The sequence below is a fragment of the Python bivittatus genome, unplaced genomic scaffold (assembly GCF_059951505.1).
Source record: "Python bivittatus isolate LINGU-HERP-01145 unplaced genomic scaffold, Pbiv_v1 ctg000080_np1212, whole genome shotgun sequence".
In the NCBI taxonomy this organism is placed as follows: Eukaryota; Metazoa; Chordata; class Lepidosauria; order Squamata; family Pythonidae; genus Python; species Python bivittatus.
This window is the reverse complement of record NW_028277035.1, coordinates 25,510,928-25,523,001: the sequence shown is the minus strand read 5'-3', so window position 1 is coordinate 25,523,001 and position 12,074 is coordinate 25,510,928. Positions and strand designations below refer to the sequence as shown.

General features: G+C 39.2%; 1 protein-coding gene across 1 annotated transcript in view; it reads left to right on the top strand.

Annotated features, from left to right (window-relative positions):
- STK32A (serine/threonine kinase 32A) overlaps nt 1-12,074 on the top strand; it is a 73,612-nt gene that overhangs the window by 18,156 nt on the left and 43,382 nt on the right. The window contains exon 3 of the mRNA XM_088133687.1: nt 10,946-11,001. Within this exon, the coding sequence (XP_087989813.1) occupies nt 10,946-11,001 (56 nt within the window). The remainder of the gene's footprint in view (nt 1-10,945; nt 11,002-12,074) is intronic.

Sequence of the window (12,074 nt, the reverse complement as noted above, 5' to 3'; positions counted from 1 at the left end):
GTGCCCTTGTGCATTCCAAAGTCCCTCCTTTGAAAGTTTGCTTAGTCATCATGCTTGATTCTCTTGTAAGTACATTTGTCAGATCAGATAAATCTAAATAAGAAATATTACCTCATGAGGGATGGTTTAGTATTGTGAGAGCCATCTTTTTGTCACAGGTCTATAGTAAAAATGTGTCCCTTGCTCTTCTGAGCTTTAAGCATATGGCACAGATCACCAGACAAGAAGGCAAGTAAGTATATATGTCACAACCAGCCCACAAAACCTGTAGCTTCTGTCCCAAACTGCTGCAGACTCAATTTATGCTACATGGCATGACCATCTAATTTTATTTAGGAAATCCATTTTTGGTTAGTAAACTAGTGGCAATCTGTGACTCATTTATTTTTTGACCTGTCCTTTTCAAACATTTGATTTCATACCATTACTCTTTTTGTACCCATTTGTACAGTAGTTGGAAAAACAGGAACACAAAAAAGGGGACAAAGAGTAGCATGTTAGTTGTCAATCTTTTTTATATATTATTGACAACTGCTTCTTTTTGTTACTACTAGTTCAACCAATATATACTTTGTCAGACTCCAGTAGCCAAAATATAGTGCTAATGGATGTTTCCATTCAAGTTTCCTGTGGGATTTTCCAACGCCTTTCTTCAATGTCTTGGCATAGCAAGTCACTCTCAGAAAGCATTTGCCCTTTATGTCATTCCTGGTGATAAGGTTACGGTATCAAAAGATCCATTATTTATTTTGCTTAGAGCAGTGTATCAAAGGTACTTCTCTTCTGGAGATGGAAACTGACAAAAGAAAAACTTTCTCAGAAATTCTACAATTTAATGATGGAACTTTGTTAACTCTAGCATTACAATTTGGTTTCTAACCAGTTTTAATTATCAGCTTTTCAGGAATACAGTACTGCTTGCCTCTATGCTAGGAGATAGTTGGAGATATTGGGCCAAGTCTTGAAGGGCATGTTCAAATATCTGCTAAATCACAAGCTCGCTGAGCAATTTAGATCCATCCCCATCAAAGTTCTTATTACCAAGTAAAATAAGATACCTTCTGTGTTTGTCTCATAATCTATTAAATGGTATGTAAGGTACCATTTAAAAAATAATTTGTTTGGGCAGCCTACATTCTTCCTCTTTCTCAATTTATTTTTTATAGAATCTGAGAGAAAGTGACTTGACCAAGACCATTCAAATTGTTCTTGGCTGGATTAGTGTTTGAAGATGGATTGGGTGTAGTCAGAGCTCCAGATACTGTATTTCCTGAAGACATCTAGTTTCAATTCCCAACAAAGTGAAGTTCACTGATGGTTTTAGTTGCATTATTTCCTATCAGCTTTTATGAAGAAAAAATGGGATGCTGCCCTATGCTCTCAATTCTAAACTTTTAGACAAAGAGTGTGGTTAAATGTGCAGTGATTATATATTAATTTTTCAACCTTATTCATTCATTTATTTTATTAAATTTATACGCCGCCCATCTCCCCCAGAGGGTGACTCCAGAGGGTGACCTTGCCAATTTCTCAAGGCGTGCAGGACAGTACTCTGGGTGCCCTCCAGAAAGGTAGACTTCAGCTTTTGATGGGCTTGCTGGCTGAACATTTGGGGAGTTGAAACAGTGCATCTGCAGGATTTTCAGGATTCCAGGATTTGGGAAAGATTCTCACCATTATGGGAGGTAGATTAGACTGACACATATCTTGAGATTATTCTTCAAAATTTATTGGAAAGATCTCAAAAATTGCTGGAAAAGACAGGGATAGGTAGTTGATAATCAGTTTTAGAAGTCCAGACTCTTTCACATTATCAGGAGCCCTCAAAGTATTTCAGATTTTTGTCTCCATGGATAATAGTAATTATACACTTTGCTCACATTACCAATTTCTATAGGGTTGAAAGTGATAAAAGATTATTTGGAATGCGACACACATTCTATTCATTGGCCTTTATAATCAAGGAATGGCAATTAAGATGGAAGTCTGTGATTCTAATTACTTGCCAAAAGTAATTTATCTCAGTATTGGCAAGTCAAGCTTTTCCCCCCTAGTTTAAACATTTTTGTTTTCTTGTTAATTGAACCCAGCAATAATTAGGGTGACCATATATTTAAAGAAGTAATTACCTGATTCCCAGATTAATTAAAGTTCCACTTCAGTAAAATACTGAACATTTTCATTAGAAGGGTGCATTTCACCACTTGCATAGCATTTTGGAATGTGATAAGAGGTTTGCAGCTGAGTTACAGTTGTGTCTGGAAAGTCGGTTCTGTAATTATTGGCTCTAGGAACAAACAGCTGCCCAGATAGTGAGCTCTAAATTGTGCGGAATGGGGGTGTCTAGGAGTCTAACAAAAAGAGGGGTAGGCAAGGGTAACAGGGAAAGGGGAGAGAATATATTTGCTCCTGGAAGTATTTCTGGTTGGAAGGGCCATCAGGCCTCAGAACTAGGAGCTGTCATGGGATATCTGAGCAATAAGTGATTAGAGCTTCAAGCCACAGCCTCCCAAATTTCAGGTGCCTTCCTCTCTCTGCCACAATGGTCCCTTGCTAAAGGTTGGAGCTGCATGCCTGCTAGGCGTCAGCATTCCTTGCAGGAGGTAAAAGCTAAGGCAGGAGTATTGTTGTTCTTAGTGTTTGTTCTGTTTAGCAGTTGCAGGGTCCACGTCTTCTAGATTGTGTTCAGCCAGCCCTTGGGGCAAAGGTTATCAGTGCAAGATGCCACAAGGGATCTTGTTTTTCAGCAGGCTTGTTGCAGAGCTGGACACCGATGAGGCTAAGAGCAAAGGACTGGGTCAGGGTCACCCAACTGGCCTCCATGCAGAACTTGGGTCTCCCCACTCCTAGTCTAACACCTTAACCACTATACCACTCTGGCTCTCTAGAGGCTAGGGCAGAGAACTATTTCAGCCCATGGGTTGCTTTCCCTCATGAGGAGTCTTCCAAGAGCTGCAGATTTGTGGTGAATAGTACCAAAGCTCATAGAGTTCAAGGAATCCCCTTTGAGACACACATCCCTCCATTCATCAAGGCATATATTCTCATTTACAGTAAATTCATTTGTTTAGCCAGGCTTACCTTCTTCACATACAGTGGTACAACAGCTGATGCTATCTGTCATCACATACAATCATTCATCTGTATAATTGTCTTCTCCATTCATGTGTAGCCGTACACATCCTTGTGGGACACCTTGAAAGCTCCTTTCTTGGGGTGTTTTAAAAATTTGAGGGGGAGTTGGGTGGTGCTGTTGAGCTTATTTTACATTGCATAATGTACTTTTTGGCATAGCACTAATTGAAATCTTTTCCCCTTTATGGTCTTGCTTCCCCCACTTGTCTGCTCAGGTGTTTGGCAAAAGATACTGAGCAACTGGAGAAACAGAGAGTTCAGAGGGGCCAAAGGAAGGGGCCTGAGAAAAGCGGCACGTGGGCTGGAGATTTTCCAATCTTAATATAGACTAACTTCTAATTAGATGCATAGTCAGGGCCAGGATTATTATTCCTGTATTTCAGATGAGGTTGAGACACGTTGCATAGGATCACCAAAGGTTTGTAGGTGATATATTTATGACCTTGTCCTGCCCCTTATAAACATTTTTCAGTACTTATGTGGCATTTTCCCTCTTGTTTTGTTCAACCATATATTACATATGCTTTTTTCTTTATTATTATTAACTTGCTCCATTAGCAGTAATGTCATATGAAATAACTGCTGGGGAATCCTGCGTGTTAGTATTCACAATTTGATAAAAGATTTCAGAGACTTTGCCTAAAGCTTCTTTGACTTGTAATAATAGCCCAATAATTATAAAAGTAAAGCCTGCAAAAAGCAGAGTTGATATCCTATGGGTCAAGCTTATTGTATTCCTTTCCAGCTTAGATTTTTACAGTGCTTAGGAGCAGCACTTTTTTTTGTTCAGAAAATATATAAGGACAATTAGAATCATATTTGCATATAAGTTCTTCAGAAAAGCTAGCTGTCCAACAGCTGATGCTGAACAGCGCTTTATTTGTGGTTTGAGCCTATAAAGTAAACCTAAGTAAAAATATTTCCCATAGAAATGTTTTTAGGATGGTTGCACATGAAGTTTGTGCAGATTGCTTTATTTCCTGGTAAATGAAAATGTGGAACTGAAATTGGCCATCCATTCACATTTCTAATGCCTTTGCTCTGAACGAGCAGAATCCCCAACATGGAGCCCAAAATTACAGGGTATCTGTGCCTTTCCAGGCTCCATTTACCAAGGGGGAATTCGGGCACTGTGTCTTCTTTCCTACACAAACCTTTTCTCAAGCCCAGTATATAGTTTAGATAACAGTTATTCATCTAGAACATTGGTTCTCAACGGGGGCGGTACCGGTGGGAGGATGCTGAGGGGTGGTGAACTTGTTTTGGGCGGTAGGGGGGTGGTGGGCATGTTTTGGGCGGTAGACGGGTGATGAGCATGTTTTGGCATTCGAATTTAATTTTAAAGCTCCCAAAAAAATTTATTAAATCGATTATCTGGTTTACACCATTTGTACCAGCAATAAAACGAACTTACGCGACGGCTGCCCTCACACACTTCTAAGAATGGTGAGACGAATTTGTATTCTAGGTAGGCTGACCTTGAAGAACTCAACACTACGATTCTTCTCCGATCCCAACCAGCACAGCGCATGCGTCAGCTGTTTTCCCACACGATTAATCGCAGCGCGTGCGTCAGCTGTCTTCCCGCGCGATTAATCGCAGTGCGTGCATTGAGCGTCCTTTCAATATGAATGTTTGATTTCACCCGTGTTTCTTGAGTTGCTTTTCATTCGCTTCATTTCTGTTTTTTCCCCTCAGTTTCGATTTACAGTGGTACCTCGGGATACGAACGCCTCTACCAACGAACTTTTCGGGTTACGACCAGCTCCGGCCACAAAAATTTACCTCAATGTGCGAACTCCGCCTCAGGGTACGGTCATTTTTCCACCCTGACACGTGGTCCGCGGCCATTTTTCCGCCCCTGACACGTGGTCCGCGGCCATTTTTCCACCCCTGACACATGGTCCGCGGCCATTTTCCCGCCGCGCTGTGCCGCGCCTGGCCGTTTTCGCGCCGTGCCCGGCCGTTTTCGCGCCGCACCGCACCACGCCCGGCCGTTTTTGCGCCGCGCCACACCTGGCCGTTTTCGCGCTGCACCGCACTGCGCCCGGCCGTTTTCCCGCCCCTGACGCGTGGTCCGCGGATGCCAGAATGGATTAACGGTAATTACATTGAACCTTATGGGAAAATTTGCTTCAGGGTGCGACCAAATTCGGAGGGCGGAATGGATTAACCGGATTTACATTGAACCCTGTGGGGAAATTTCCTTCGGGTTACGACCAACTCGGGATACGCCCAGAGTCACGGAACGGATTAAGTTCGTATCCCGAGGTACCACTGTACTTTCATTGTTTATTTGGCCAGTCGGCTAGGTAAGTGCGCTTATTAGTTCTTTATCGTGGTCGTGAATTATTAAATTCGCAGTAATGCTCTCAACGATCAATTATTCGGGCAGCTGTGTAAGGACAATGATGAAGAATTCAATCGCTTGCTTCTACACACCGAGGTTCGCTGGCTTTCCAAAGGCGCCTGCCTCAATAGGTTCTGGAATCTTTTTGACTCTCTACTTGAGTTCCTCGAAGAGAAAGATGTAGCTCTGAGAGACAGATTGCTACAATTTAAGATTGATGTTGCTTACATGGCCGATTTATTCGCAAAATTCAGTGGAATTAATTTGCAGCTTCAAGGCGAAGAGCTCAATTGGATCACAACGAAATCTGTTATTTCTGCCTTCCTAAAAAAACTCACTTTGTGGAAGCAGAATTTTGGTCGCAACGAGTTCAGCCACTTTCCAATCTTGTTGGATCTGCATAAGAGCAGTGAAATCCCCTTCGATGAAACACAGGTTTACTGTCAACACCTTGAGTCTTTGCACAAGGACTTTTCTGAGCGTTCTGAGGATATTTTGTCCCTGGAAGTCCCTCAATGGGTCATGAACCCTTTTATGAATATTGAGACAGCAGAGGTTCAGATTCAGGAGGAACTGGCCGAACTTTCAACTAATGAAACTTTGAAAGCCAGCTTCCAGAATGGTGATCATCTCACAGAATTTTGGCTTCAAAGTAACATCAATTGCCTCTACCCAGGACTGTGGACTATCATCTAAAAATTTTTAATTGCCTTCCCTTCCTCCTACCTTGTCGAGCGAGGATTCAGTGCTGTGACTGATCTAATTACAAAAAAGAGAAGTCGACTCCAAATCGTGGAAAGAGGGGACTTGCGCCTTCATCTCTCTAACAATATTGAACCGAACGTTCAGAAAATGGCTCTGAACCATCAAGCACAACCGTCCCCACTGACATAATCAAGCATGTTTCATTGATATTACTCTTTTAGCGTATTTTTTGCTGTTTTTTTAAATTATCTAATTAAGAATAAAGAATTTTTAAACATTAAAAAAGCATTTGCAAAAAAAATAAAATTAAAAATTAAAAAATTAAAACGAGCATCAAAAAAATAAATAAACGTATTTACAGCATTTTGAAATAAACTTATTTACATAAAAAAGCATTTAAGCATTTTTTTTGGATTAGTCATTTTAATTTTAATAAAAGGAATGCAATTATCTTCCAGGGCAAAAGTATCGAGTTAAATCGAACAAATTTGGTGTGTAAGTCTACTGAAAAAAATTACTTAAAATTTTTTCCTTTTATAATTCAGTAACTCCCCCTCCCCCTCCCCATACCCTAAATTACAGGATTTTCACAAAGGGTGGCGTTGAAAAATTTTCCACTCCTTAGGGGGGTGGCAGCTTCAAAAAGGTTGAGAATCACTGATCTAGAACATATTCCAGAAATATGCAATGTCACAACTATTGAAAATGACAATTGTTTACTTTTAAACAGTTATCTCTAGGGGTTTTATGTACAGGTAGGAAAACAATGATGGCATTATTTTTCCACAGTATTTACTCAGAGAAGACACAGCTGCTGATTATGGAAAGTGTAAAAACATAAGTTGTTTGCTGTAACATACTAGTTCAGTCCCCTAATTTGCTGGGACTAAGCAAGGCTGACTTTCATCCAGGTTTACACAATATCTTGCCTTGATGGAATTTTCTAGAATTGCTAATGATAATATGAACTTAAGTTCTTTGTGCTTGGTTTTATTTGAGGTACTGTAATATAATGCAGGTCTTACCAACTCTTAATGGATAATCAAATCTGTTTTCCTCTGAATGCCATTGAAACTGATCACAGGGAAGAATTTGAACTAGACTACTTTATATTGCAACATAACATTTATATTGCAACAGAATATTTCATAGAAGAAGGATTCCTTCACATAGAAAACTTCAAAGGAAGAAGGCTTGGAACCTTCCTCCTTAATATGTAGATAATTTTTTAAAAGCATTCTTTTCATTTTTTAAAATTTCAAATTAAAATTACCTGCAATGATGCAGCCTAGATATTATTTTACTGAGAGCAAATTATTCAATCCTCTAATTTCTTAGCTACGATATTGGCTGTTAACTTGAAAAAGCTACACAGGCTCAGATTTGGTTAGTACTTGGATGGGAGATTATTAAAAAATCTCAGAGTTATTGATTAGGCTGGAAAGTTTAAAAAAAAAACTTGGAAGAAGGCACTTTGAATATCTGTACATAGGATTATTATTTTGTGTGACAGGAGATAATTGTAAGGCTGCATTTATTTATTTATTTATTTATTTATTTATTTATTTATTTTATTAGCAAATATGGAGGCTTAGTTCTGCTCTTTGGAAGTAAAATACTTTTCTGATTTTGATAGCACATGGAGGCGGGATTACTTGTTTGTATTGCAAACATTGCCTATCTTGATGCAATCTTCCTGAGCAATGCAGAAACTGACACTCATGATGACTATGTCAACAGAGAGATGGGTGAACATGGAAAATAATTAAATCCCACTGCTCCCATAGTGAAATGGGAGCTATAACTGGCAGTGGCTGATTCAGAATCTTTTGCTAACTGAAACAATTTGGCTAGCAAATTGGGGGCCTTAGTAAATAGTTGTCTATCCTAATCCAAATGGAGACTGGGGCACTAAGGTTGGCATGAATTATAGGACCTTGGATAATTCCAAGCAACCAAGTTGTCTGAATTAAAGTAATCTAGCATTTGCCATTTCTCAATCAGTTTCCTACCTTATGTGTGTTCCAGGGATGTGGTGGTGGAGGGAGGAAGCAACAGGGAAAGCAAGGTATAGTCTATGGGCCAGTATTTCAAGGGATATCCATTCTGACATGCCATTTTTCAGAACCAGAGTAGGAATCTGGGTTCCTTTGTTCCACAGCTTCTAATTTCTTGAAGCTGATGGGTCTGCCTCCTTCTCCCTGCCAGAGTCCTGGCTGTTGGCTCTGATTAAGGCATTGAGCCACTTTCCAGGTTACTGAAAACCACAGAGAAAGAATTCCCCCCCCCCCATGTTAACTAGCTTTTTGTGTTGTAATGTAGATCTGTAGTGATTATAGAGTGGCTGTCTTCACATTAACATTCTCTTATGACTGGAACTTCCTTCTCAAAACCTATTTCCCAATTTTATCCAACCAATGTGGTATGACTGCAATTCTCAGAATTGTCAGCCAGCATGGAGGACACAAATCTGGGAAAACTGCTCTGTACAAATTATTGACTTTCTACAGTTCCCATGCAGATGTTTTGTTTAGGATGTGATAAAGGGTTTAAACTGCATCGTACAACTGGCATTGTCATGCCACAGTTCAGTGTTACTTTAATCCTTGGCCCGCTGTCTTCTGGGGAGCTGTTTACAGACCTCTTCACAGTTTCTCCTGTTGCTGTCCTGGGCAAAAAGCGGGTTAGATGCATGGTTTGCTCAGCTTCTTAATTGGTGGGATGGATGTGACATGTAAGTGCTACAATTTCAGGCTGTCATCTGGGCAATACCTGACAGTTCTGAGGTCATGTTAATTAAGGCCAACATGTTGATTTAGTCCTTTTAATCAGCTTCCTAATGAAATTTAGCATATGCCTAGTATGAGGAGTGGGCTGCTCTCATTTTTTTTATTTTTTATTTTTTACTAAAAGGCTATATTATTATTGCCTGATTTCCCTCCAATCAAAAGGCCTTGAATTAATATGAGCAGAATTCAAAGTTAGTGATTTAAGAACTTGTACCTGATGCCATAGGACTAAATCTTCCAGGGCATGAAAAACATTTGGGATACAGAAATACCATGTCTCCTCAGGAGGAATCTTGAAGAGAATGAAAATTAACCATGCCTGCATATCTTAGAAAGAAAGGCTGTGGGTTCACGAAGCTGAGGTCCAGCTCTAACTACCATAAAGCAGCAGGTCCTCACGTAACACACAGAGATTGCTTGTGGATTCAGGTTTAAAGGCTCAGCACATTTCTAAAAAAAAAACAACCCAAATATGCCTCCTGAGCTGTTTATGTTTGTTTGTTTTTTGTTTTTATTTGTGTGTTTTTTGTTTTGGTGTCTTTGAGTCAGTGATGACTCCTGGAGACTGCCTGGACAAGTCCCTGCAGTTTTCTTGGCAAGATTTTCAGAAGTGGTTTGACATTGCCTCCTTCCTAGGGCTGAGAGAGAGAATGATGGGTCCAAAGTCACCCAGCTGGCTTTGGGCCTAAGGTGGGACTAGAACTCAGAGTTTCCCAGTTTCTAGTTTGATGCCTTAACTCTACACTAAACTGGCTCCTGAGCTATGCTTGCAAGTAAAAGTTTCTTCTGAATTGCTTAATCCTGGCAGATGGAGCACTGATGAAATCCCAGGTGCTGTGTTTTGTTCAGAGCTTCAGTTCAAAAAAACCAGTAGTAGATACAATGATTTTTTTTTCCACTAGGTCTACCAAATCTTGGCTGCAAAAATGCAGATTAACTACTAGAGAGCAGCAAAAAGAAACTTTAAACATTTGCTGCCATATAGCGGTCCTAGAGATTGCTGCAGCCCAGGAGTGGTAGTCCTAATTTAACACATTGTACTTGGTCATTATTTGCTTAACCATGTTTTTTTTTTCAATGAATCATAACTGATTCTGTTGTGGAGTGACTAGCTATCAAAAGGAAGTTGGATATCCCTGGAAAGTGACAGCATGTACCTCAGTGGAACATAAAGTAACAGGCTATGACTCCCTGATATTATGAATGATACGATTAGCTCTGTGAACTGGGGGGAGGGATTGATTTTACAAATGAATCTGGTGTATAATTTAATTCCTGTAGCTCCGAGGCAGCATTATAACCACATGTTATGCTGAGTCACAGTGTGGCTTGTTTGGTTTTAGCTCAGTGTGTTATGGGACACAGATGGTATAGCTTGTAAACCATGGTTTTGGCCTAGTATGGCATTTGAAACTTGCTAATTATGACTGGCTCAACAAAGTAAGTAAGGTCAGCCTTGTCACAACAGGGTGTAGTCCCTGGAAATTTTTGCCATAATAAATATGTTAGTCAGTAGGTTGCCTCAAGGCTCTTTGTTGTTTTACTGCAACAGATTATTATTTCTAGCCTTCAAAGTTTGCATCATTTCATAGTTTGCATCATTTCAGCTGATCAAAACTGGTTTCAGAGAAGATAAATAATATCTGTGTTTATAATTTAAAGAGTATCTCATCCTATTTTGAGATAGGGTACAAAAGAAGTTAAACATAAGAAAAGTTTTTATAATTAATATGGCCATAATTTAATTATTAATGAGAGAAGATTAAGTGAGTACTTAATTCATAGTACAGCTACTGTTATGAAATAACAGGATAATAAGGAGCAAATAATATAGGAGCAAATAGCTAAGCTTTAGCCATGATGATTAATGTAAGTGGACCTTTGAAATAGTAATTTTAAAGTTAGTGATTTTAATATTAAATTGTTGAGCTTTTATTTATTATTTATATTTTATTCTTTTTTATAGTTACATTTGATCATTTTGAAATTCTGAGAGCCATTGGAAAAGGCAGCTTTGGGAAGGTATGTTTTTGCAAACTATATGCTTTGTAATTGCCAAAGTAATAGTTCTTAAATATTTCTTAAAAGTAAGGCACTCACCAAATAAGCATATAGTATTGTTAGGAGTTGCATGCTGACTCTTATCTCCTAAAGAGCTAAGAATTGGAGGCTTGTTCCTTGTATGCCTAAAATATTCAAATAATATTATGGGATATTAAATTGTTCATATTGAAAACCTGAGATTCTGAATTTATATATAAAGATGTAGTAAATACAATTTCCACTAGAGCAAATCAGGACATGCTGGCATTCTAATTCCCATCATGTTATTTTTGTAGAGGGTTTTGTATGAAGACATTCTTCACTCTTTAGTTTCTTTTCAGCCACTGTACTAGATATGAGGAGTCATGAATCTCTTGGCTTATAATGTTCTGAGTAAATGTATCAGATACTATCTTTAGGACACATCTAGGTCAGTAATGTGACCTGCTCCACAGATGGATCCCTTACCATATCTTCTACATAGTCCCAGGCTGGGAAAGAAAGAAAGAGGGTGAATATCATTGTGTTTCTGTTGCTAAAGGCATCAGAAGTGCAGCAGTTTGATCTCCTCCATGGAAAAAGGATACTTAATTCTATCCTACCAGCAATGGAGCCAAGGATTGTTGCTACATTTAACATAAAAAGTTGACCAGTCCTGCTCTGTATTTTCACTGAAGCACAGCTGGTGGGTTTGTGTGGTGTTAATCTTGAGATTAAGGCACTTGTATTTTCATTCGCTCTCCATTTTATGTCAAAACTGACTCATGGAAAATGTCAGGGCATCCTGCCCCAAGTGATAAATAAGCACTGTATGCTTGTCAAGGACAAGTGGTTGTACAATGGTGAAGCCTAAGAAACAGAGAAGTTAAGTGAAGGCTCTGACTACACCTGGGTTAATTCAACTGGGGATCAGATTACTAATTAGAAGAACATCTTTTAAACAATGGAATATTTTCACCTTATTCCTATGCACCATATTTCCCTCGCAAAGTATGAGTTTAGATATTGGCTGTTTTCATTAGGAGACTTGATGGAAATATTAGCTTATGAGA